Genomic DNA, 27,884 nt, shown 5'->3' on the forward strand with positions numbered 1-27,884 from the left:
ATAATTTGTAAACAGCATTGGGGGCAAGATACCAAAGCGTTGATATCTCTCGCTACCTCCCTCGTACGTTCACACTTGACATATGCTCAAGAGGTATTTTTCAGTGCTCCACTGCATTTGCTAAAGAAGCTGCAAAGCATTGATTGTAAGGCTTATAAACTCGCTCTAGGTGTGCCCATTCTTACATCAAATTTAGGGACTTACAGAGAAGCATGTGTTTTATCTCTTGATGAACAAAGGAAAGTTCCAGCCGTGAAATTCGTTATCAAATCTTTCGCATATGAAACATTTTCAAAAGAAGTTAATTTGAGTTCACAAAAAGATTTTGATAAAAGAGCTAAGACGATACAGTCTATGACATCCATTAATACATTTGCATCAGATATCATTAGTGCTAAGGAATCAAAAGACAAGCAAATTGCAAAAGTACCTACTTTTTCACCAGTCCCTGAATGGGAGCAGTGTAAAGCTACCTTTGACATGGATTATACAGATTTATCCAAGAACCAGTCACCATTTTTGTTAAAACCTGAAGTGCTCTCACATATAGAAAATCAATATTCAAATTATCTAAAAATACGCAGACGGGTCTGTTCTAGAAGATGGCAATTCAGGAGCGGCTTTTGTAATTCCTTCATTTAGAACAGAAAATTTATACTATATTGGTAGACAATATACCATTTTCACAGCTGAACTTATAGCCATACTTATGGCCTTAAATTATATTTCAGACATTCCGAAAACTGCAAGTGAAATTTTATTATGTGTAGACTCAAAGTCAGTATTACAAGCTATAGGATATTCAAATTCAAAGAAGCGAATTGAGATGACAATGGAAATAAAACATATTATTCACCAACTGACAAAACAGGGCTTTAAAATAACTTTCTGTTGGGTACCTTCGCACTGTGGAATATCTTCAAATGAGTGGGTAGACCAAGCAGCTTGAAGAGCAGCACGTAATTTCGAAGGCACAATACAACTTGACATCCAGCAAATAACTGTAAGCCATCTACTCATTCACTGTCCGAGCATAAGATAGTTACTTCCAAAAGATGTAGTTGATGACTTTTCTTCCAATATTTCATTAGCCACTGAAAAGATTTTGAATGATTATTCATTGCTTAAAATGTTTTCAGAAAATTTAAACTCCAGTCCAGTTGGTATCCTCCTTTGATGTATTATATTTAATACTGTTATTTATATTTACATTGTTGTAGGTTAATACTTGTTGATATGCATATACATGTTCTCCTTCCCATGACAACTCATTCAATACACACCACAACCTCTTTGGACTTTTTCTTATAATATACTTTTCCTCTGATACATGATTTTTTTTTTTAACACTAATATTCACATGCATTCCCTTTCCTTTATACACTACTTTACTCCTTTCTGTCTAAAAACACTTATAGTGAATAGACATTAAACTGAAGAAAACACACATACACACACACACATATTCACACAAAATGCACACACACACATTCACTCAGAAACTGCACACACACAAACACATTCACACAGAATACACACACACACACACACACACACACACAGAATGCACACACACACACATACACACAGAATGCTCACACACACACACTAACACAGAACACACACACATACACAGTGACACACACACACACAGAGTGATACACATACAGTATGCACACACCTCTCTGCACTACCCACCAACAAGGTTCCAACATCACAATATCATGGGCTGCCATATTTCCCCGCCCTACCCACCAACACGGTCCAAACCTCACTATATCGTGGTGGGCTGCCATATTTCCCCGCCCTACCCACCAACACGGTCCAAACCTCACTATATCGTGGTGGGCTGCCATATTTCCCCGCCCTACCCACAACACGGTCAAACCTCACTATATCGTGGTGGACTGCCATATTTCTCCGCCCTACCCACCAACACAGTCCAAACCTCACTATATCGTGGGCTGCCATATTTCTCCGCCCTAATCACCAACACAGTCCAAACCTCACTATAACGTGGGTTGCCATATTTTTCCGCCCTAATCACCAACACAGTCCAAACCTCACTATATCGTGGTGGGTTGCCATATTTCTCCACCCTAATCACCAACACAGTCCAAACCTCACTATATCGAGGTGGGCTGCCATATTTCTCCGCCCTACCCACCAACACAGTCCAAACCTCACTATATCGTGGTGGGCTGCCATATTTCTCCGCCCTACCCACCAACACAGTCCAAACCTCACTATATCGTGGTGGGCTGCCATATTTCCCCGCCCTACCCACCAACACAGTCCAAACCTCACTTTATCGTGGTGGGCTTCCATATTTTCCGCCCTACCCACCAACACAGTCCAAACCTCACTATATCGTGGTGGGCTGCCGTATTTCTCCGCCCTACCCACCAACACAGTCCAAACCTCACTATATCGTGGTGGGCTGCCATATTTCTCCGCCCTACCCACCAACACAGTCCAAACCTCACTATATCGTGGTGGGCTGCCGTATTTCTCCGCCCTACCCACCAACACGGTCCAAACCTCACTATATCGTGGTGGGCTGCCATATTTCTCCGCCCTACCCACCAACACAGTCCAAACCTCACTATATCGTGGGCTGCCATATTTCTCCGCCCTACCCACCAACACAGTCCAAACCTCACTTTATCGTGGGTTGCCATATTTCTCCACCCTAATCACCAACACAGTCCAAACCTCACTATATCGTGGGTTGCCATATTTCTCCACCTTAATCACCAACACAGTCCAAACCTCACTATATCGTGGGCTGCCATATTTCTCAACCCTAATCACCAGCAAGGTTCCAACCTCACTATATCATGGGTTGCTATATTTCTCCGCCCTACCCACCAACACCGTCCCAACCTCACTATACCGTAGGTTGCCATATTTCTCCACCCTAATCACCAACAAGGTTCCAACCTCACTATATCATGGGTTGCTATATTTCTCCGCCCTACCCACCAACACTGTCCCAACCTCACTATACCGTAGGTTGCCATATTTCTCCACCCTAATCACCAACAAGGTTCCAACCTCACTATATCATGGGTTGCAATATTTCTCCGCCCTACCCACCAACACTGTCCCAACCTCATTATACCATAGGTTGCCATATTTCTCCACCCTAATCACCCACAAGGACCCAACCACACTATATCGTGGGTTGCCATATTTCTCTACTCTACCCATCAACACAGTCACAAACTCACCATATCGTGGGTTGCCATATTTCTCTACTCTACCCATCAACACAGTCACAAACTCACCATATCGTGGGTTGCCATACTTCTCTGCCCCCTTGATCTTTCTGTCCATCAGACGACCACTGAGCGGCGCCGTCAGAATCCCAAAGAACTGCATGGCAGCGTACACTGATGTGTAGTGACTCACTGTGGTCATGCAGATGAAATAAAACAACATTATTTTGGTGTGTATAAAAATGTGTAACAGTGTAATATGTAGAATATTAAGGCCATGCAGATGAAAAGAAACCACCACAACATTATTTTGGTGTGTAACACTGATGTAGTGACTCACCGTAGCCATGCAGATGGGGAAAAAAACCCATTATTTCAGTGTGTGTGTGTGTGTGTATAGTATGTGACATTAACAAAATGAGTTATGTGGAATATTAAGGCTATACAGATGAAAAAAAACATCATTTTGGTGTGTATAAAATGTACCAGTAATGTAACATTAAGAACTGCAAGGCCATGCAGATAAAAACAACAACAACATTATTTTGGTGTGTGTATATATGTCACACTGACATAACGTGTTACGTAGAATATCAAGGCCATGTAGATGAAAAACAAACCCATTATTTTGGTGTGTGTAGATAAATGAGACACTGAAATAATGTGTTAAGTAAAATATCAAGGCCACACAGATACAAAAACAACATTATTTTGGTGTGTATGCATGTAAAATTGATGTAATGTGTCATGTGGAATATTAAGTGTTCTGTAAAGCACCTTGAGCAGTTTTCTGGACAGAGTGCTGTATTATCATTATTATTATTATAATTATCATGAGAACATTATTACTATTAATGTATTATCACCTTCATTAACATTATCACTATCATTGCTATATTATTATTCTTATGAACATGTATTTAAATGAACAACAAATTCATTGGGAAGAATGGGGACCTTCATTTTGTACATCACATTTATATGTCGTTTGTTATTTTAAAAGAATAATCAAATGTCACAAATCTAATTAACTAACTGGCCAACTCAGTGACAACTAAGTAATTGGGTAAGTGATTTAACTACATGCAGTTAATTTTGGGAGTTTATTATTTTTTTCTTATTTTTTTTTCCGCTACTCATCATCAGCACCATTACAGTGACAACTGACATTGCTCCAACACTGCTCATTTCAAATCCCTCTTAGTCATACACACAGCCATACCTGGGTACACCTGCAGCAGTGTCAGTGCTAGTAATCCACAAGGCAGTGTGTGAGTTACAAATGAACTGGTAAATACAAATTTCTCTGATAAGTTATTTCTCTTTTTTTTTTTCTTCCTCCCCCCCCCCCCCCCCCCCTTTCTTTCCCACTAAGGGAATTGCTAATGCAATCCAATATATTTTGCTGTGGTGAACTATTGTGGTTTTCCTTTTTCTTTTCTTCCCAGAAGCCAGACTTAACCCCTATGCTGCCTATATGACGAGATAACTCGTCATGGCAAGCATGTATGCTTCACTGCCACAATGACGAGATAACTCGTCATGGCAAGCATGTATGCTTCGCTGCCACAATGACGAGATAACTCGTCATGGCAAGCATGTACGCTTCGCTGCCACAATGACAAGATAACTCGTCATGGCAAGCATGTACGCTTCGCTGCCACAATGACAAGATAACTCATCATGGCAAGCATGTACGCTTCGCTGCCACAATAACAAGATAACTCGTCATGGCAAGCATGTACACTTCGCTGCCTATATGACAAGATAACTCATCATGGCAAGCATGTACGCTTCGCTGCCACAATGACGAGATAACTCATCATGGCAAGCATGTATGCTTCGCTGCCACAATGACAAGATAACTCGTCATGGCAAGCATGTACGCTTCGCTGCCACAATGACGAGATAACTCATCATCAAAATATTCTGACTTTTCCCTGCTTTGTGTTCAGGTCGTTGACAAAAATGCTGGTAGCTTTAGCTTGGGGAATCTTTCTGGATTCTATTCATAGTTAGAAACCCCATCTACATCATGAGGCAGTCCTTTATTTGAACGTTTTGGTTGGGTTACTGTGTGGAGGAAGGTGGCAGAATGGTTAAGACGCTCAGCTGCCAATACAGAGAGTCCGTGAGGGTGTGGGTTCGAATCCCGCTCTCGCCCTTTCTCCTAAGTTTGACTGGAAAATCAAACTGAGCGTCTAGTCTTTCGGATGAGACGATAAACCGAGGTCCCGTGTGCAGCACGCACTTGGCGCACTGAAAAAGAACCCATGGCAACGAGAGTGTTGTCCTCTGGCGAAATTACGTAAAATGAAATCCACTTTCATAGGTACACAAATATGTAAGCATGCACTCAAGGCCTGACTAAAGCGCGTTGGGTTATGCTGCTGGTCAGGCATCTGCTCAACAGATGTGGTGTAGCGTGTATGGATTTGTCCGAACGCAGTGACGCCTCCTTGAGAAAGTGAAACTGAAACTGAAAACTGGGTTACTGTCCCAGTGTTTGCCTGGCTCCTCTCCTTGCTCGCTCAACAAAATGTCGGACTGACGCCGTGCTCAAGACATGCGATCGTAGCTAACTAAATCAACCAAGATTGCTTTCTTTTGCTGATGCTCAGAAAGAATTGAAGCGTAAACTCAAAGAAGACAGTAATGAACATTTATAGGACGATTTGATAGAAAATAAAGGGAGCAATCAAGAGAGTGGCCAAGATACGACTACCAGTGAGTGATGCCGGCTGTGCAAACCTTAGCAGATGACAGAAAGTGACTGAATTATTAGCAGGACAGTGTGAGCGATTTTCTTGGCACTCAGCCAACGCGGTCTGATGAGAACTGGATAAAGTGACTGTGTGAGAGGGGTGAAGAGGAGGCGGATGGAGACTGAGAGGGCGTGGCCTCACATCCACATTATCACTTGGAGAAGTCACAATGCATTGTATATCTATCTTTTTTATTTTTTTTTACTTTTTTTTATTGCGGTTGTTCTAGTATGATTTTGTGTATGCAGATATCCATTTGTCCAGAAAATATGATATTTTAGTGCAAATTACCTGACTAATGTTAGTAATGAACAAGTTGAAAATGTGACAAAAAACAAAACACTGATTTCAAAACAACAGCATGTCACTAAAAAATATATAAAATGGGAAAAGATCATGTGTTTTGTGTTCTTTATTCATTTACCTTTCAGAAAATATATACTTTTATGGGTCTTTCTCCAATAACAAAGAGCACAGAATTTTTTGAAAATTTATACCCGTTTTTGGGAAAAAACCCTGGCAAATACTGAATAGATTTCACTTAAATCTTATTTTTCCTGGCAGTGAAAGGATTAATATCATTTAATATCATGCTTCTTCCTTTACCCGCTCATTTCATTTTGTTTCTCTCTCTCTTTCTATTGTTTAATTATCGGAGACATTAAAAAAAAAAAAATAAAAAAAAACTACATACATGTAATATATACACACATATACACATGTCTTTATGTCTTTTTCTCTCTTTTACTCCCACAATGTTTCACTGGAACCTAACATAGTTTGATTTAAAATATTTTAGAACAACCAACATCATTAACATTGATAACAGTGAGTAATACATAAGCCTGATAAAAATAATATGATGAATAAACACATGCAATTTTTTTTTTTTTTCATTAAAAAAAAACAACCCAGATGATACCACCGACAGACACAACAATTAATTAACAACAAAAACAGCAAAACACACACACACAAAACAGATGGACAGGCCTTAAAAAAAAGACAAAAAAACACACATAAAAACACAGATGACCTCAGCTACAGAGACAGGAAAAAACAATACAATAAAAAAAATAATTAAAAAGCCACAAGGTGACCTCTGACAGACAGGAATTTAAAAACGACAACAGATGTCCTCACCTGCAGACATTTTTTTTTTTTTTTTTAAAGAAGAAAAAGAAAAAAGAATGACAAAAAATTAAAAAGGCTGACATTACAAACAGACAAAATTATGTACCTAAAAAAAAAAAACAAAAAAAAAACAACCTCATCATCCAACAGGAATTAGGAAGAAAAATTTAAAAAATAACCCAACCACTTGACCTCACCAACAGAATGGAATCAATAGAAATATATACCAAAAAATATATATATTTTAAAAAAATGTTTTAAAGGAACAAAAAAACTTAACAGGTGACCTCACTAACAGAGACAGGAAATTTGTTTTTTTAACAGAAAAGCAAAACAAAAGCTAAACAGATGACCTCACAGAGATATACAACCCCCCCTGCCCCCCGCACCCCCCCCCCCCCACCCCCCGACCCCCACTCTTCCCCCCAAAACCCAGACATAAAGCCAAGTTTCCACAGGCCAATTATCCCCCCCCCCCTTCCTCCAAACAAACACCTGACCTAAAGCCTTGACCCCACAAGCCAACCCCCTCCTCCCAACAAAAACTACTGATGTAAAGCCTTGTCCCCCATCTCCTAACAAAACCACGGATCTAAAGCCTTGCCCCCACAGGCCAACCCACCTCCTCCCAACATAAACCATAGACTTAAAGCCTTGTCTTCCCTTCTCTCAACAAAACCACTGACCTAAAGCCTTGCCCCCCCCCCCCCCCCCCCCCCTGTCCTCCCAACAAAAACCACTGACCTAAAGCCTTGTCCCCCCCCCTCCTTCCTCCTAACAAAAACCACTGACCTAAAGCCTTGCCCCCCCCCCTCCTCCCAATAAAAACCACTGACCTAAAGCCTTGTCCTCCCCTCCTCCCAACAAAACCACTGACCTAAACTAGGCTAAAGCCTTGTCCTCCCCTCCTCCCAACAAAACCACTGACCCAAAGCCTTGTCCTCCCCTCCTCCCAACAAAAACCACTGACCTAAAGCCTTGTCCCCCCCCCCCCTCCCTCCTCCCAACAAAAACCACTGACCTAAAGCCTTGCCCCCCCCCTCCTCCCAACAAAAACCACTGACCTAAAGCCTTGCCCCCCCCCCCCTCCTCCCAACAAAAACCACTGACCTAAAGCCTTGCCCCCCCCCCCTCCTCCCAACAAAACCACTGACCTAAAGCCTTGCCCCCCCCCCTCCCTCCTCCCAACAAAAACCACTGACCTAAAGCCTTGCCCCCCCCCTCCTCCCAACAAAACCACTGACCTAAAGCCTTGCCCCCCCCCCCTCCTCCCAACAAAAACCACTGACCTAAAGCCTTGCCCCCCCCCCCTCCTCCCAACAAAAACCACTGACCTAAAGCCTTGTCCCCCCCCCTCCCTCCTCCCAACAAAAACCACTGACCTAAAGCCTTGTCCCCCCCCCTCCCTCCTCCCAACAAAAACCACTGACCTAAAGCCTTGTCCCCCCCCCCCTCCCTCCTCCCAACAAAAACCACTGACCTAAAGCCTTGTCCCCCCCCACCTCCCTCCTCCCAACAAAAACCACTGACCTAAAGCCTTGTCCCCCCCCCTCCCTCCTCCCAACAAAAACCACTGACCTAAAGCCTTGTCCCCCCCCCCCCTCCCTCCTCCCAACAAAAACCACTGACCTAAAGCCTTGTCCCCCCCCCCTCCCTCCTCCCAACAAAACCACTGACCCAAAGCCTTGTCCTCCCCTCCTCCCAACAAAAACCACTGACCTAAACTAGGCTAAAGCCTTGTCCTCCCCTCCTCCCAACAAAAACCACTGACCTAAACTAGGCTAAAGCCTTGTCCTCCCCTCCTCCCAACAAAAACCACTGACCTAAATCCTTGTCCTCCCCTCCTCCCAACAAAAACCACTGACCTAAATCCTTGCCCCCCCTCCCCCCCATTCCCCCCTCCGCTTCCTAACATAAACCACTGACCTTAAGCCTTGTCCCCCCCCCCCCCACCTTCCCAACAAAAACCACTGACCTAAAGCCTTGTCCCCCCCCCTCCTTCCCAACTAAAACCACTGACCTACAGCCTTGTCTCCACAGGCAAGGCGGGTGATCCAGGTGTTAAACATGCCCACAAAGATCCAGCTCCTCAAACGCTGCACGCTGATCCACATCACGTCCGTCAGGAACAGCGGCGACAGCGCCACCTTCAGGAACGTCTTCTGCTTCGTACGCCCTCCCACTCCTCCTCCAAGCATTCTCTCTGTTTCCCCTTCCAGACCCTGTGCCTTCTCATTTTGTCCTGCCGGTATCACTGGGCCTCTGGGAATGGAGATTTTTCTCTCCATGTCCAACGGAGATGCTACACTGGTCTCACTGGGTAACCAACTCATCACATCGTCTCTGTTCTGTGGATCAGCCTCGTCGTTGTCGGTCGGCTTCTTCTCTCCCGCCGGTGATAATGAACGATCAGCGCCATCGCCGCCAGACGAGTCCTGAAGCTCTGTGTTTCCCGGTGCACTCCCGTTCACCCCCGCCATGGGAGTTTCCCACTGCTTCAGACAAATCCTTGGCTGGAGATATGGACGATGTCAGAATGACGCTGCCTGTGGGATCAACCGTCCACTCCCCAGTAGCGTCTGTTTTCGCCTTCAGTGTGGTCTGGTGCCTGCAGAACTTGTGACAAAGGAAGCAGCGCAGCCGGAAGCCAGGGTTGAGGGGGAAGGGGATGCGGGACTTGGGGAGGAAGAGGAAGGTGGAGCTGGTGAAGATGACGAAGTACAGCACTGCCTGGATGGTGAAGGATGTGTTGACCGACACGCCTCCTTCATAGGCACCCTGAAAGGTCATCACCGTCATTATCATCATGGTTCTGTTTCGCCTGAAAGGTCATCACCATCAACGTCATCATCATTGTTTTGTTTAGCCTGAAAGATCATCACCATCATCATAATCATCATTTTGTTTAGCCTGAAAGATAATCACCATCATCATTATTTTGTTTAGCCTGAAAGATAATCACCATCATCATTTTGTTTAGCCTGAAAGATCATCACCATCATCATCATTTTGTTTAGCCTTAAAGATCATCACCATCATCATCATTTTGTTTAGCCTTAAAGATCATCACCATCATCATCATTTTGTTTAACCTTAAAGATCATCACCATCATCATCATTTTGTTTAGCCTTAAAGATCATCACCATCATCATCATTTTGTTTAGCCTGAAAGGTCATCACCACCATCATCATTTTGTTTAGCCTGAAAGGTCATCACCACCATCATCATCATCATTTTGTTTAGCCTGAAAGATAATCACCATCATCATTTTGTTTTGCATGAAAGATCATCACCACCACCATCATCATTCTGTTCAGCCTGAACGATCAAAACCATCATCATTTTTTTAAGCCTGAAAGATCATCACCGTCACCATCATCATCATTCTGTTTAGTCTGACAGATCATCACCACGGTGAAGTGGCGACCACCCCTGCAGGTGCAAGTTCGAACCTGCTGAGGATCAGGAAAAAAAAAAAAAAAAAAGGCGGCAATACAAGGGCATCCAGGAGTCATGACCTGGGTGCAGGCCGGCCCCCTTAGAGTGTACGGAGTTAAGGGCTGAAACACTTCACTGAGGGGGGCTTCTTCTCTGAAGACCTTGTACTGTCCAGCTCTCCCCTGAGTTTCTTATCACTCACCATCATCATCATCATCTGATTAGCCTGAAAGATTATCAGCATTGTCATCACCACCATTTTGTTTCACCTGAAAGATCATCACCATCATCACTGTTTTATTTAGCCTGAGAGATCATCATCATCATCATCATTTATTTAGTCTGAGAGATCATCATCATCATCATCATCATTTATTTAGTCTGAGAGATCATCATCATTATCATCATCATTTATTTAGCCTGAGAGATCATCATCATCATCATTAGCCTGAGAGATCATCATCATCATCATCATCATTTTGTATAGCCTGAAGGGTCATAACCATACAGCCACACACACACACAAATGCATGCACACACAAATGCATGCACATATACATAATTACATTCATACACATACATGCTTTCAGTTGTACAGATTAAGAACTGATAATAGTGACACAACAAAAAGAATGCATGTGCAAATGGTTAAGTGTGGTTCATCATTTTTTAGGCATGGCAGTGTGTGAATGGGCAGTTGCCAGTTCACTGTGTCTGACTTCACTTAGAGAAGTGGGCTATATGAATACCATTCATTTTCACCATCATCATCATCATCATCATTTTGTTTTGAACATTTATGAAACCACCTGGGGAGTGAGTACTGGGGAGTTGGGGGATGGAGGTGGCAGGGTGATTATTCTTGAGGTCTTTTGTTGCTTAAATTGTATGTCTTAATCTGTATACCTGAATACGTGTTTGCATGTAAGCATATCTGTGTGCATTTGGGTGCGTGTGTGTGTGAGTCTTTGTGCCTGTGTTTTAGTGTGCCCGCGTGATCAGGCATGTGTGTGTGTGTGTGTGTGTGTGTGTGTGCGTGCCTGGGTATTTTGTTGTTGGGATTGTGTATGCATGCCTTTGTGTTTGATATATAGTGAACACTGTTATTTTTGTCTTTTTTTTTTTTAACCTGTATCCTTTAATCTTACACACCCTACTCCCACCCCTCTCCTCCACTTAAAATGGGTTATATGACCTTTGCTGTGCTACACATATGTTTACTATGAATGGGTGTTCCTGTTGGCAAGTGGGAGGATGGTCAGACTTGGCATTGCTCTGTGGAGGCAATGCATATGTCACCTTTTTGTGACAAAGAATTCTTCTGTGTCACCTTTTCGTCACAAATAATTCTTCTATCTTGTACCTTGTGGGTGCATGGTCAGATCTGGCGTTGTTCTGTGGAGGTAATGTATTTGTTGCCTTTCTGTCACAAAGAATTTTTCTATCTTGTATCTTGAGGGAGCATGATAAGATCTGACACTGTTCTGTGGAGGTGCTGCATTTTGCCTTTTTGTCACAAAGAGTTCTGAAAACTGGATCATGAGTTCAATGCTTAACCAATTCCGCCATGGCGCATCCTTTCATGTGTATGTGTGCACATGTACGCATGATCCTTTATCACTATTCATCACTTATCAAGGTATCTCCCCCACCCATCCCACATGAGCCAGTTAGCCAATCTACCTCCCACCCCCACACAACCCACACACCCCACACCCTCCCCGGCTCCCCCACCTTGAAAAGCAGGAAGAGGAAGGCGCTGGTGTCGTAGGATCCGGAGTAGAGGGACATGATGGTGGAGCGGAGTGGGGGGATAAGACAGCTCAGCTGCAGGTTGGTCAGAAGGATCTGGTACCCCCCAGTACACCAGGCCCGTGAAGCCCGGGTACAGCAGGTAGGGGTTGGCTGGTAGGGAGGAAGGTGGCAGAAGAATGGTTGAGAAACTCGGCTGCCAATGCAGAGTCCATGAGGGTGTGGGTTTGAATCCCGCTCTTGGCTTTTCTCCCAAGTTTGACTAGAAAATCAAACTGAGCCACTAGTCTTGTGGATGAGACGATAAACTGAGGTCCCTTGTGCAGCATGCACTTGGCGCATTGAAAAAGAACCCATGGCGACAAGAGTGTTGTCCTCTGTCAAAACTATGCAAAAAGAAATCCACTCTGATAGGTACACAAATGTATAAGCATGCACTCAAGGCCTGACAAGCATGTTGGGTTATGCTGCTGTCAGACATCTGCCTTGCAGTTGTGGTGTAGCGTAGATGGATTTGTCCAAACGCAGTGACGCCTCCCTGAGAAACTGAAACTGAAAACTGCACCACAAACCCATCCACACACTTAGATGGGTGCAACAGCCGAGTGGTTCGAGTGTTGGGTAAAGGAGTGGAGATTTTTTCGGATCTCACACGTCAATGAGCAGACCTGCTTGTGCCTGAACCCCATTTCGTGTGTATGTGCTCGCAGATTTTCTTCTTCTGCATTAGTGGGCTGCAACTCCCACGTTCACTTGTATGCACACAAGTGGGCTTTTACATGTATGACTGTTTTTACCCCACCATGTAGGCAGCCATACTCCGTTTTCTGGGGTGTGCATGCAGGGTATGTTCTTGTTTCCATAACCCACCGAACGCTGACATGGATTACACTTTACAGGATCTTTAACGTGCGCATTTGGTCTTCTGTTTGCATATACATGCAAAGGGGGTTCAGGCACTAGCAGGTCTGCACATATGTTGACCTGGGAGATCGTAAAAATCTCCACCCTTTACCCACAGGCACTGTCACCGTGATTCGAACCCAGGGCCCTCAGACTGACAGTCCAACACTTTAACCACTCAACTATTGCGCCCGTCGATGCAGAAGATCAAATATGCACATTAAAGATACTGTAATCCATGGCAGCGATCGGTGGGTTATAGAAACAAGAACACACCCAGCATGCTCACCTTAAAAACAGAGTATGGCTGCCTATGTGGCAGGGTAAATAAACAAAACGGTCATATACATAAAATTCTACAGGTCTGTCTGAGCGTGTATGTGTGCATGCCTGAAATGTGACTGAATGATGCAGGAATCAAATGAGGAGCACCCAATGGCAGTCATCAGTCAGCATTACCCAGATAGGCAGCCGGTTGTGAAAATGACCCTGTGTTTGTAAAGCGCTGAGGATAGGCACCATATAAGTATCCATATCATCATCATCATACCCGCCCTTATGCTAATGTACCGTAACATTTGGAATATTAGACACAACTTTGACCTCTGCGGCTACAATCATGATGCAGCTTGTTTCATGGATTTTACCAATGTTGCGGGTTTTCCTGATCACATGTTCAGATCCAGTCAAGTGTTGTCATCAGTCTCCTCCAGTATATTTTTAAATTCACTTTGGTTTCAAAACTGGTTTTGACTCTTCATGAATTCATAACTTACTGTAAAAGTGTGCTGTGTTAACTGTTCACATTTTTTCCCTCCAAATTTACACATGACCCTTATGTATACGAAACATTCAGTTGATCACCCTTAATCAGACAATGTCCATCATTCTGAAAACACAATGCAATGCTTACAATGCAACTTTCAAAATGAAGGTGATCGAACTGGCCACTGAAAAGGGAAACCGAGCTGCTGCCTATGAATTTGGTGTAACATTTGCAGCTTATACACCACTGAGGCTTCTATGTGAAAAAATTCTAAATTAAAAAAAAAAAAAAAAAAATCAGGGGATGTGGCTGATACAACAATAAATTCAAAAGCCTGAATTTTACAGTATGTATCCATGTATCACTCAATGCTCTACTTATATCAGAGATCAACATAAGCTTGCAGTTAGGCCAACAACAAAAATAGAGCTGTATGATCAATGGTTTCTGAATTGCAACAGGAATTCATTTACAACGTAGTCTTTTGTGGAGGACTATGACTCCCAAACTGGGATGCAAGACCGCTTTGGCTTTTAGTGCTGCAGCCTTAGGGGCTAGTTTGCCTTTTGGGACCATCCCAATGCTGACTGTCTTGAAACCCTCCTTTGCTGGGAGAGCAGAGATGTAACTTGGGCAAGACACTCACCACTACAATCAAATTCTGGCCCAGATAGTCAGGACGGCTGTTGCCCCCTCTGCTATTCTGATGGCCATAGTCGGACATAACTTACTATCATACATACCTTAATCACTATTAATCACTTACCAAAGTACCACCACCCCCGTACTCCAGGCCTGTAAAACCCAGGTACAGTAGGTAGGAGACAACTGCAGCACACGATACACCACAAAACTTATACACATAATGCCTGCCCTTATGTGTGTGAATATTAGATTGAGAGTCAAAGGTCCTATAATCTTTTCTGGCCATCACAGCAGTGAATTCTCATCCACTGTGTCCAGGGCTTGGCATAGGATGGTAGGGTCCAATCCTCTCCTCCTGCAGTTTTAACCTTCTCCAACCAAAGTCAGGTGCCTATTCACAATGAGTGGAGTGAGAATCAGAATAAAATGCCTTTCCGAAGGTACTTGGTCAAAATATGTCCTCAAACACTGATGACTGATTATTGATGAGTCCTATGCCAAACCAATTCTGCCATAGCACATCCTTTCGTATGAATGTGTACACGTATACACATTACCCTTTATCATTATTCATCACTTACCAAGGTATCTCCAGCCCCTCACATGAGCTGATGGCTAACCCACAAAATTTGACAAAGCTTGGGTTTGTCATTCTTTTTGCTTTGTGTCTTTGTTTTCTAGCCTGCTCAATTCTGTGCTCACCCTCCCTCTGTCCTATTTTATACAGAAACTGACACACACAACCTGAAAACAACTTTATGGCTTCAATACTGATGACAGCTCAGATCTTTGCCACAATGTTTCAAGCAAGCACGATCAATTCATTTCAGAACAGTTTGTCTGCTCCCTTGTAAAAGGCAGTTTTTCCCCTGTCCTGCATTGTTGAATAAATTTCTATATCAAGTAACTGCATGGTTATTATCTGTGAGCAGTTAAGCACGTCTTTACTGTTAAGTGCAATCAGTGTGTCTTTAGTCTAAGGACACATTCTGTGGTAATCGTATTCTTACACTTGGAATTTTTGCATCGCAGGGTACTGGTGTAAAGCTGAGGTAACCAATCTTACTTTGTACAGTTCTACACAGTTTGCAAAATAACCTGAAACAGAAACTGTGCAATACTCACACGGTGAAGCGAAGATCAGGCAGGTCTGACCAGCCATAAAACTCACTCTGCAACAGAACAATAGTGCAAAAAGCAAAATCATAGGGCCTCCTGATTATTTTCTACATTTCCATTTACAAATAATAATAACAGATGATACAAATCCAGTCTGATTTTACAATGGTCATTTGCTTTTTTTTTTTGCTTTTTTTTTTTTTTAGCAGCTCTCTTCACAACAGTTTATCAATTTTAGGTTTCCAAACTGTGATAATTACTATACCTTATGATAAATACAACAATGGTACCCTAATGTGTTGCATGCCTAAGATTTTCATTTTCTTTTAAAGTGTTTAAGTACTCAACCACTTCAACTTAAAAAATAGGAGGTGATTCAGATGAATTTTGAAACAAAATGGAAGACTCAAACAACACGAAGATTCTCCAATACAGAACTCAACTTACACAAAGAGGTGATTCAGATGACTTTTAAATGAAACTGAAACCCAAGCATCACAAGATTCTCCAAACAGTACACTGAGTACAGAAGAAAAAAAATCAAATAACAAAAAGAAGATTCAGTCACCTTCAAAAGAAAACAAGCAACTCTCTATCAACGCAACAAAAGCAAACAAACACAGAAAAATCTGACAACTTTGAAACAATACAGATGGCTCTCCATTAACAAAACAGAAACAGAGACAGACAGGCAATTCAGATAACTTCAAAGCAAAACCGACAGCTCCCTCTTAATGCCAAAACATAAAACAAACCATTTACAAATAATAAAGAGTGGTAACTCTCTCCATTCACAAGGTACACAACTTCATGTCACTGCTGCTTATGCTACCAATTCAGCTAGCACACAGGTAAATAACAGGTACACTGGAACACACCCAAACACTTCCTCAAAAAGGAAGTGCCACGCTTGTCATTGTACTGATCATTTGACATGTGCATGCAGCAGCAATGACAGAAGAAATGTGCCAACACAAATTAGCTTTTATTCAAGACTAGCGCGGCCTCTTTAACCAGTAGAGTGCCTATAAGATGTCGGCTGACGTCCTACAAAAAGTACTGCCATAGTACCTATAAGACGTCCACTGACGTCCTGCATATGTTCCGATTTTTCCTTCACTGGACTTGGTTCAGTTCACATAAACAGACTCTGAACATTTAGTTTGATGTGTCTGGATTATAAGAATACTATTTAAATGAACATTCATCAGGTAGAAGACCCCTTTCTACTCGATAATAATTTGCTGACTGACCATGTGATACACGCATGGAAAAGTGAGTTGCATCATGTGCAAAAAAAGGCATTGAAAACTGTGTCCAGTACAGGAGGCAGTCACAGTCAGCAGATTTACACATTTCTGAAAGCTCTGCTTGTGGTTATGGACAGCTTTCGTGATGGAGAAGGATCTCTCTTGTCTGATGATTGATTTGAAAACAAAGGTGACTGACAACGACAGTGACAAAACTGACATCCCATTTGATGGTAATTCAGTCCATCTATCCAATCAGACAGCGTTTTTGAACAAGTGGCTATGACTGACAGAATATGTGCAGTGAGCGTTGGAAGAAGGGGAGGAGAGGGAGAGAAGTGGTGTAAGACAACAGGTCAAATGTCAGTCAGAGTTCATGAAAGGGGCGTGGCTTTTAGGAATGAGCATGCTCATATTTAAATGCAGACTGTAGTAGGATCGACAAATGCCAATGCTCCACAATTTTCACGAAATGCAGGGTGGAACCTACACTGGACATGAAACACATGCTTTTTGTTTTCCACGCTTTTTTTTTTTCGATGAATCAGATGGTTGACTTGTTTGAAGAGGTGGCAAGCTGGATGCACAGCAGACACTTTAATCGGCCCACGTGCAACTTGAAAGGAATGAATATCATCAGAGAACTTCACCCTCTCACTCCCTAACACTCTCAGCTGTCAAAAAGCTTGCCAGCTCAGTTTCTGAGACAGTGATTGATCTTTTATGTTGACTTTACCCACCTTTGTCATTGTTGGGACAGAGATTTACTTACTTGTCTGCACAAGCTGTGATTTGTTTTTATAAACTTACAGTCTGTTTTAATTTCTTCTACAGGTATAATCTGAAAATAGGCATGCTATTTCTAGCTGTATTTTGATTCTTTTCTTTATGGATCTTATTATGTAGAGGTGGAAATAGACATTTTTTGTTGCACAAAAATTATTATCTTGACTTTACATGCCTGAACAATTGTCTACAATCAACTTAATTGGCTAAAAGAGCCCAGAAGCAGAATCTACACTCATTTTCCTTCACAAAAACGTTTACTTTCTTTCTGTATCACCCATAACTTTTGTGCTAGAATTTTTTGTGATTTATTACCCCCGAATCCTCAAAATTCCCTGGCAAGGGGAGAGCACTTTTTTACAAAATTCTCTGGCACTGAACTGGTTAATCCTGGATAAGCCGCGTAGAACACACGGACAATACGGAACCCCTCCACTCACATGGAGAAGATGCGTGAAACGCGTGTCCCAAGCCGGTCGTACATATAGCCGCTAGGAAATGACAGCATTCCATTGATCCCCGTGGAGAGACTGAAGATCAAGTTGAACTGCTCATCTTGCGGCTCACACACCACCATCATCCCATCCTTCGAATGAACCTGAAAAAAAAAAATTGTGTTTCAGTTTCTCAAGAAAGAGTCACTGTGTCTGGACAAATCCATGTGCTGCACTACATAATAACGCTAGGCAGATGCCCGACAACAGCATAATCCCATACACTGGTCAAACCTTGAGAGCAAGCATATATGTTTGTGTACCTATCAGAGTGAATTTCTTCTACAGAATTTTACCAGAGGACAACACTTCATTGCCATGGGCTGTTTTTCAGTGCATCAAGTGCATGCTGCACGCAGGACCTCAGTTTACTGCCTCATCCCAATGACTAAACACTGAGTCTGCTTTTCCAGTCAGACTTGGGAGAAAGGGCAACACCAGGATTCAGAACCCAGACCTTCCTGGACGCTGCAATGGCATCTACCTCCCCCCAAAACTGGTATTTCATAAATATCATTTTACCCTAGTGTTCTTGTTCAAAAACAGCGTTTCTCAGAAACAGGATAACTTAGTTGTGCTTAAAAATACAGATTCTCTTATTGTACTGTGTGAAAAAATCAAGCTACTGTGCTTTATCATTTTCAGGTTTTAATTGATTTAAATCAGGTTAACATGATTTACTTTTGTTTTGACTTTAAAGTTTTAAGTTTAACCTTTGTCATGTCTGTTTGTATGTCACATTGTCAGACTCAACCGTGGGCTGGCAGACTGTGTGCTGAGAGTGAAGATTTCAAATGTGTACAAACAATACATAATTTCCAATCAGATTAATAAAGATGCATTGTTTTGGCATTGTATTGGTACTGTATTGTATTGTCTTGTCTTGTCTTGTCTTGGTCTGTAATGTACTGTATTGCATTGTAATGTATTGCATTGCATTGCATTGCATTACATTGCATTGTACTGTATTGTACTGTGCTGTTCTCATGAACAGAACGCCGACCTTTACTCCACCTATGTTGATCTGACCAAGGCCTTTGATACTGTTAGCAGAGATGGCCTTTGGAGAATCATGGCAAAGTACAGATGTCCCAGAAAGTTCATCACCATCATACGGCAATTACACTATGGGATGCTGGCCTGAGTCCAAGACAATGGAGAGACTTCAGAACCATTCCCTGTCTCCAACAGAGTCAAGCAAGGGTGTGTTCTTGCCCCCACCCTGTTCAGTCTCATGTTTTCAGCCATGCTGACAGATGCCTTCAGAGACGCTGATGTAGGCACTGGCATCAGGTACTGCACAGATGGCTCACTCTTCAACTTCAGGAGGCCTCAAGCAAAAACCAAGGTGAGGACAGACACCATCAACGACTTCCTGTTTGCTGATGACTGCACTCTCAACGCTGCCTCCGAAGTTCTCTGCTGCCTGTGACAACTTTGGCCTCACAATCAGCACAAGGAAGACTGAGGTGATGCACCAGCCAGCTCCAGGAAAGCCTTACGTTGAACCAAACATCTTCATCAACGGGCAATGACTGAATGCGGTGGACAAGTTCACATACCTGGGCAGTACACTCTCTTGCACAGTTGTCATCGACGATGAGGTGAATGCCAGACTCACCAAAGCCAGCACTGCCTTTGGCAGACTCCATAAGAATGTTTGGAACAGGAGAGGCATCACCCTGGAGACGAAGCTCAAAGTATACAAGGCCATAGTTCTCACCACACTGCTCTATGGATGTGAATCATGGACGGTCTAAAAACGCCACGCCAAAAAGCTGAACCACTTCCACACCACCAGCCTCAGAAAACTTCTCGGCATGAAGTGGCAAGAGAAGATCCCTGAGACAGAGGTGCTCACTCGTGCAAACTTGCCCAGCATCTACACCATCTTGATGCAGGCCCAGCTGCGCTGGGCAGGCCATGTAGTTCACATGCCAGACCACCGGCTCCCCAAGAAACTGCTGTACGGCAAACTCCAACATGGCAAGCACTCCCATGGAGCCAAAAGAAGCGCTTCAAAGACACTCTGAAAGCTTCTCTGAAGGCCTTCAACATCAGCCACAACACACGGGAGCTGAATGCAATGGACAGACCAAAGTGGCGTTCAGCTGTCCACAAAGGCGCCAAATCCTGTGAGGCCAACAGAATCGCTGCAGCAGAGCAACGCAGACAGGCCAGGAAAAGCAGTGCCAGCAAGTCCCTGACAGCCGCCACCATCCCCTGTCCACACTGTGTCAGAACCTTCCGGGCGTGGATTGGCCTGACCAGTCATCTGCGCACCCACAGAGCCCAACCCACCCACCCCCAGGATGACTAGATGGTCCTCGTCGATCCCGACAGACAAACCACCATTGTACTGTACTGCACTGTCCCGCACTGTACTGTACTGTACTGTCCTGTCCTGTACTGTATCATATCTTATTGCATTGTATTGCATCGCATCGTAACATCAAAATGTATCTTTTCACATCGCATCATAATATCAAAATGCATCATGCTGCAATGTATTGTACCTCCATCTGCTCTTCGCACGTCAGATCCTGAAACTGGACGCCAGCTCTCCTGGTGGGGACCAGAGTTTTGTACCCAACAGCATCCTCTGTTCCATTCAGCACTCTTCCAGTGGTTCCAAACAAAGCCGTGCTGGTGAAGCTGAAGCTATCGTTCACAGGGGTTGTGGTGATGATGGTGGAGGAGGGGGAGGAAGGGTCGAGGAGGGAGGGAACAGTGGTAGCGGTAGCATTTGTGGGCAGGTCTAAAGTGGCGGCTGGGCACAGGGTGGAGAAATAGCCGTTGTCCTTGTACACGTAGACCAAGGAGTGCCAACCAAATATCACACCTGGGACACACACACACACACACAAACTTTTTGTACATCACTGTGGAAAGTGCTGTATTAATCCTAGTAAGCTGTCCTCTGGTTCATCACTGTAGAAAGAACTGCGTCAATCATAGTAAGCTGTCTTCTGGTTCATCACTGTGGAAAGTACTGTATTAATCCTAGTAAGCTGTCCTCTGGTTCATCACTGTAGAAAGAACTGTATCAATCCTAGTAAGCTGTCCTCTGGTTCATCACTGTAGAAAGAACTGTATCAATCCTAGTAAGCTGTCCTCTGGTTCATCACTATGGAAAGTACTGTATTAATCCTAATGAGCCATCCTCTGGTTCATCATTGTGGAAAGTGCTGTACTAATCCTAATAGGCCGTCCTCTGATCCATCACTAAGGAAAGTACTGTACTAATCCTAAGACCCCATCCTCTGATTCATTGCTGTAGAAAGGGCTGTAGTAATCTTTATAAGCCGTCCTCTAGTTCATCAGTGTGGAAAGTACCATACTAATCCTAACAACTAAACAAGCCATCCTCTGGTTCCTCTGTCCACTCTACCCTGCAGTGGTAGCATACAAAAGGATTGGTTTGACAGTGATGATTATAATTAAGTGCCAGAAATATGCAAAATGACACAGCAAAAAGGGATAAACATACACAAATGGCATAACCCAGAAGGGGGAATTTTTTCTTCTCTTTTTTATTTTAATCTATTCCTGGTTACTTACTTTTTCGTCCCTTGAAATGAAGGTTTAATTTTCACAAATCTTCCTTTTATCACCATGTCAGATAAACCATGTAATATATATCCTGTGCTCACTGATCATCTGCCTTAACAGTAATAGTAATGGTGTTTATATAGCACTGAATCTTGTGCAGAGACAAATCAAAGCGCTTACATTCACACACATGCATAACTCTAAAACTGGAGAAACTGAAGATAAGGAAGAGGCAGGGAAGGGAGGCTATGTTGGAAGAGGTGGGTTTTAAGGCCAGACTTGAAAGAGTTGAGTGCGGAGACTTAACAAAGTGAAAGAGGAAGTTCATTCCAATTGCAAGGTCCAGAGACAGAGAAAGAACGGCAGCCAACAGTCGAGTGTTTGAATCTGGGTATACGTAAACAGAGTGGATATGAGGCCAATCGCAGTGAGCGAGATGGAGTGTAGAGGTGAAGACAGCCACAGAGATAGGAAGGAGCAGATTTGTGCATACATTTATAACATAGAGTGCTGATCTACTTTATTCTGTGTGAGACAGTGAGCCAGTGGAGATGTTGCAAAAGAGGGGTGATGTGCTCAGATCTTTTCTTTCTGAGGACGAGTCAGGCAGCAGAGTTTTGTATACGCTAAAGGGACTGAATAGATGAAGCAGGCAAACCAGACAATAGAGAGTTACAGTAGTCAAGGTGAGAGAGAATGAGAGAAACGATAAGTCTAGATGTTGCATCAATGGATAGATATTTCCAGATGGAACTGATGTGCCGCAATTGACAGCAGCAGGATTGACATGTCTGACTGATAAGTTTTTGTATGGACAGTGTGTTGTCAAGGACAACACCGAGGTTCCTGACTGCACTGGAAAGAGGGATGGATGTACTGCCGAGAGCGTTTAGTTCCTATGATCACTGCTTCAGTTTTGCTGCGTTCATCTGTAACTTATTTAGAGTCATCCAGTTTTGAATGTCCAGGAAGCAGTTGGATGTTTCTTGCAAGAGTGACGACAGTTTTTCGGGGGTATCACTCTTCTGGAGTTGAGTGTCATCAGCATAAGAATGATGACTGACATTATGGCAGTTGATAATTTCAGAGGAGCAGTGTACAGTGTGAAGAGCACTGAGCCTAAAACAGATCCCTGTGGGACTCCATGTTCGATTTTAACCAGTTCAGACCGGAAATTATCAACAATGGCAGACTGGAATCGATCAGTGAGATAAGATTTGAACCAGTTTAGAACAGTGCCGTTGATACCAAATGTAAAATGAAGACGGGAAAGAAGGACTGAATGGTCTATCACGTCAAAGGTGGCTGACAAGTTGAGAAGAGTGAGAAGGGAGATCTGTCCAGAGTCGGATGCTAGCAGTAGGTTATTCAGGATGTGGAGGAGAGTGGTTTCGGTACCGTGGTCAGCACGATAGGCAGACTGAGGCTGACTTGCCTCATACACACATCCATACATACAATTTTCCAACAAAAAATACAACTTTATTTTTTAAAGAGCATTCTCAGCTTGAAAAACATATGTGTAAACATATTCACTGATTCCTTCTCCCCCCCCAGCCCCCCAACACACACACACATACACACCCATTCCCCACCTCCGTCAAGTGATTCACAATAAATGCACATTTGAGTTGAATGCACACCATTACACACTGCAAAGCAATCTGTGTTTAGAAAAAGTCACAGTGCCAAATAATATAGGGAAAAAGATCATGCTTCCTATGATAAACAGCCAGTGTTTTCAAATTCATTCTTTTTTTTTCTTTTTCTTTTTTTTTTTGTTATCTGTGTCACAACGGATAAGGAATGTTGGGATGTTTCTGGCACCATAATTAATCACTGGTCTACATGAGTACAGTGTCTGTGGCTGACCGTCATCTGGCATTTGGGAAATGGTGGCGTTTTGGGAATGTAGTTTTCGTTTGTAATGCTTTTGCTTAATCTTTTTTTTTTTTTTTTTTTTTTTTGCTGCCCCATCATCTGAATGGTTTCAGAGTCATTACTCCCCCATTGCTCATTATGAATCCATCATACACAGCGAAACCCTTGTTCATATGTCGCAGCCTCGGTGCCGGCAGTCCACAAGGAATTTCTGACGTTAGGTTATGAGGAGGCTACACACCAGAGGAGACCCTGTACTGCTGCTGAGGCACATTGCTGTTTGTTTACTTTAACATGATATAGCCTCTGTAATCAACAAACATCATAAACCGAACTGTTTTCCATACAATGACTGTCACGGCTCGTGATGGTTGCTATGTATGTGTTCATGTGCAACTCTCTTTTCCATCCCTTCTCCCCCTTTCTCTCCCCCCCTCCTCTCTCTCTCCCTTCTCCCCCCTCTTTCCATCCCTCTCCTTCACCTCCCTCTCTCTCCGTCATGCTTTTACACGTACATATCTGAAGATATGTGTGTGTCATGTCCCTTCTCCTGAACGTTTTTTTAACTCTGAGCGAGTTCAGAAGTCTATCTGGTGAGGAGAGAAAGATTTCCCAGGGCTTTTGATGCCAAGCTCTGTCAAGAGACGGATCAACGTTCCAGCGTGGGAGCTGTTGGGTGTCGTCTAACAGAAGTAGTGGGGTGTGTTTGTTGTTACTCCCTTCTTTCTGTGTGTGTGGGTCTGTGTTTCACCCTGGGCCAGCAGTGTGCCTATTTACCTGGTGACAGGTTTTCCTGTGTTTCCCTCCCTTCCGTGCCACTGCCTTTGACGGGTCTCCAGGACACAAGTCTGGAATGGTCCTCGTCCCCCTTCTAACGTGTCACCCTGAAACTCCCTCACTCCCGTTCCCGCTCCCACTTCCCCACTGTCCCTCTTACCCGACCAGCTTCAGCCAGCAAACTACCAGCGTTGTCCGTCCTCAGCTGTCGGCATGTGTCTGAACTCTGGAAGCGTGTTTGAGCAGAACTGGCGCTGCAGTTGACTGCGAATTGTAGAATTGTGCTGTAGTTAGACAGAGGTTATTATTTTGTGTGTGTGTGAGTAATGCTTGGGTTTGTGGCGTTCATTCAGTTATGTATTTTTTGCATGACCACAGTAAAACGAGCTGAACTCTTCTGTGTCTCCGTGTTTGTGTTGTCGGGACGTTAGCTAGTCTGGGAAGGGGCGGGGTTCATGGGCAACCCCTTACGGGTTGTGGCAATGACAGAACTGCATATGTGGTACTTCAAATTCTCCTCCTTTTATACATAAAAAAATCAGGTTATACAGCAACTGATGCCATGTTCACATGAAGCCAAAAATGAAATGGTATATGTGGAGAAAACAGCATCAAGAAAGACCAGCTGACATATATCTTGGTGAGTCTGAAAACCTTTGTGTTCTCTGCCGCACCATGCTCCACACACACACACACATACATACATACATACACACAAGCACACACACAGACACACACACACACTTACCCCCAAACAGTATGATTTCCAAGGAGCCCAGGAGCACAGCAAAAATGTGGATTGGCGGCACCTTACTGCACAACGCCATGACAACGACAACAATGATGCCAGACTGGAATGAATTCTTTTGCGATGGAGCTGCAGGGTCTTTGGGAGCATGCAGCCTCTACCTGTTAAACCAACCAGGTAGCAGTTTAAATTCAACAGTGTAAAAAGAGCAAGGGAGGGCAAGGGAAGGGGTGTGGGGGCGTGCATTAGACAGACAGAGAGAGAAGAAAAAAAAAGGAGTATAAACAGCAGATTGATACATGAAAGCTGGATGACAGATATGAAAAAAAAAAAAAAAAAAAAAAAAAAAGAAGAGTTTCGGTTTCTCAAGGAGACATCACTACGTTCAGACAAATATACACACACACACACACACACACACACACACACACACATATATATAGACTACACCATATCTGCTAGCCAGATGCCTGACCAGCAGCATAACCCAATGCGCTCAGTCAGGCCTTAAGTGCATTCACTGCATACCAATCAGAGTGGATTTCGTCCACAGAATTTTGCCAGAGGTCAACACTTATGCTGCCATGGGCTCTTTTTCCATGTGCTAAGTGTGTGCTGCATAACAGAGCTCAGTTAATCATCTCATCAGAACGTTTGACAAAAGGCTCAGTTTGATTTTCCAGTCAAACTTGGGATAAAGGGAGAGACTGGGAATCTAACTGAGACCTTCACTGTACTGGCAGGTACAGTTTTGCCACCCAATAACACACACTAAGCACAAAGGCTGTGTTGAAAGAAAGATAAAGACAGACAGAAACAGACACACCAGTAGTCAGACAGACTGAAAGAAGAAGTGCAAGGTAGAGAGAGACTGAAGACGGGCACAACAGTCGAGTAATCACAGCCGTAGAGTTGTAACCTGAAACTGAAACTGTTCACAATGTTTCGTACAGACACTGAATACTGTTGCCCCATGTGTGGGACTATGCCAGTTTATCACTTCATGCCCCATACCTCACCCCCTACCCCCCCAAACGCCCAACAACTGAAAGCTGTTGCCATTGACACTGACAGTTCTGTTCAAGCTGTTGTTTGTGTGAACAGATGTGTACAAATACCTCTGAAGATCACCACCAACCCTCTCTCAAAACTTGTCAAGGCAACAAACTGAAAAAAAAAGAAAAAAAAAGAAAAAATAAATAAATAAAATAACTGCGGAAAGTGCAAAACTAAGCCCTCCTCTGTTCATTTACACAAGCGGCAGCATACAAAAGGATCAGTATGACAGAAACATGCAAACTGACACAGCTAAAAAGAAGATACATACATGGATGTGAAAAGACAGACAGTTTGTGGATCCATAAACAGTCTCTCTGTCTTTCCATTCCTTTAAACAAGAATAATGAAACATTACACCTTCTAATTCTATGTGGGTTATGAGAGAGGAACCCAAATGGGAAAGAATGTATCAAAGACAACTTCAGTTTATATATTTCTGAGATCAGTGGCCTTTTCTGACAACTGACGTTCAAGCTGACCAGGACCCGGTTGCTCAACACACCGCTAGCGGTTACCTGTCCGGTAACCCCCTAACCTACTGCTAAAATTGGTCGTTTTGCAGCAAGCTAGCTTAACTTGCATTGCACAAGCTCAGTTTTTATATGGTTGGCACTTTTTTATGCTCTGGGTGTCATATGTTTTGTATGTGTACTGTGCAATTATCTATATACATGCCACACCCCAAAGTTCTCTGTGATAAATTAATGATAAAATAGCTAAATTGAATACATACACACATATTACAATCAAGTGTAATAACATTTTGTTTCCTTTTGTATCACCAAATTCACTAATCATCAACACAGGGTTGAAAAAGAAAAAGAAATATTTGTGTTTATGTATTCTCGATATTGAAATATTGAAGTAGTCAAAGGCATTAACACTTTTTTCTTCTATTTCTAATTCGTGACTAGACCACCTTCAAATTTACTAATAAACAGCACATGGGAAAAGGAGAAGATTCAATATTGAAAGAACAGAAAATGAAAGGTATTAACTGAACACCTTTTTCATTTAATTTTGAATTAACAAATAAACCATCACCAACTTTACTCACAAACAAAAGGTTGAAGAAAGAAAGAGAGAAAAAAAGACAGAGAGAGGGTGAGAGAGAGATTCAAGATTCAAGATTCAAGATTCAAAAACTTTATTACTCAAGGATAAAAGATTTTAGGCATCGCCCAGTCTTCTAATCTGTCCTTGTGACAACAATAACAACATTAACGATAATGACACAAAAATAATAATTTTGTTAACACTGCTACATCCACTGCTACTACAACGAAGAATGATCACCACCATCATCATTAACATCGTAAAAAGTAATAAAACGAACGCATTCATACATTCATATCCATACACATGCACACACTCTCTCCACCCAACACACACACACACACACACACACACACACAGATATATATACTTATGCACATACAGAGACATGACCGAAGTGAGAAACATATAGCGGACATAAAGAAAACAGAGAAGTACAACTTTACCATTGCACATATAACTTTACCATTGCACATATACAAAAGTGATTAATTTGCTGATGCAGATGTTACAGGTAATGGCATCCAATTTACAGG

The 27,884-nt window shown here is 42.9% G+C and overlaps 1 protein-coding gene across 1 annotated transcript in view; it reads right to left on the bottom strand.

Moving 5' to 3' along the window:
* LOC143274638 (equilibrative nucleobase transporter 1-like) overlaps positions 1-27,884 on the bottom strand; it is a 56,231-nt gene that overhangs the window by 23,284 nt on the left and 5,063 nt on the right. The window contains 10 exon segments of the mRNA XM_076578511.1: positions 3,291-3,413; positions 9,141-9,580; positions 9,582-9,898; positions 12,295-12,432; positions 12,434-12,508; positions 14,748-14,809; positions 15,752-15,798; positions 18,222-18,379; positions 20,792-21,117; positions 25,234-25,394. Of these exon segments, the coding sequence (XP_076434626.1) occupies positions 3,291-3,413; positions 9,141-9,580; positions 9,582-9,898; positions 12,295-12,432; positions 12,434-12,508; positions 14,748-14,809; positions 15,752-15,798; positions 18,222-18,379; positions 20,792-21,117; positions 25,234-25,312 (1,765 nt within the window). The 5' untranslated portion in view covers positions 25,313-25,394.

Source organism: Babylonia areolata, chromosome 29 (genome assembly GCF_041734735.1).
Source record: "Babylonia areolata isolate BAREFJ2019XMU chromosome 29, ASM4173473v1, whole genome shotgun sequence".
Taxonomy (NCBI): Eukaryota; Metazoa; Mollusca; class Gastropoda; order Neogastropoda; family Buccinidae; genus Babylonia; species Babylonia areolata.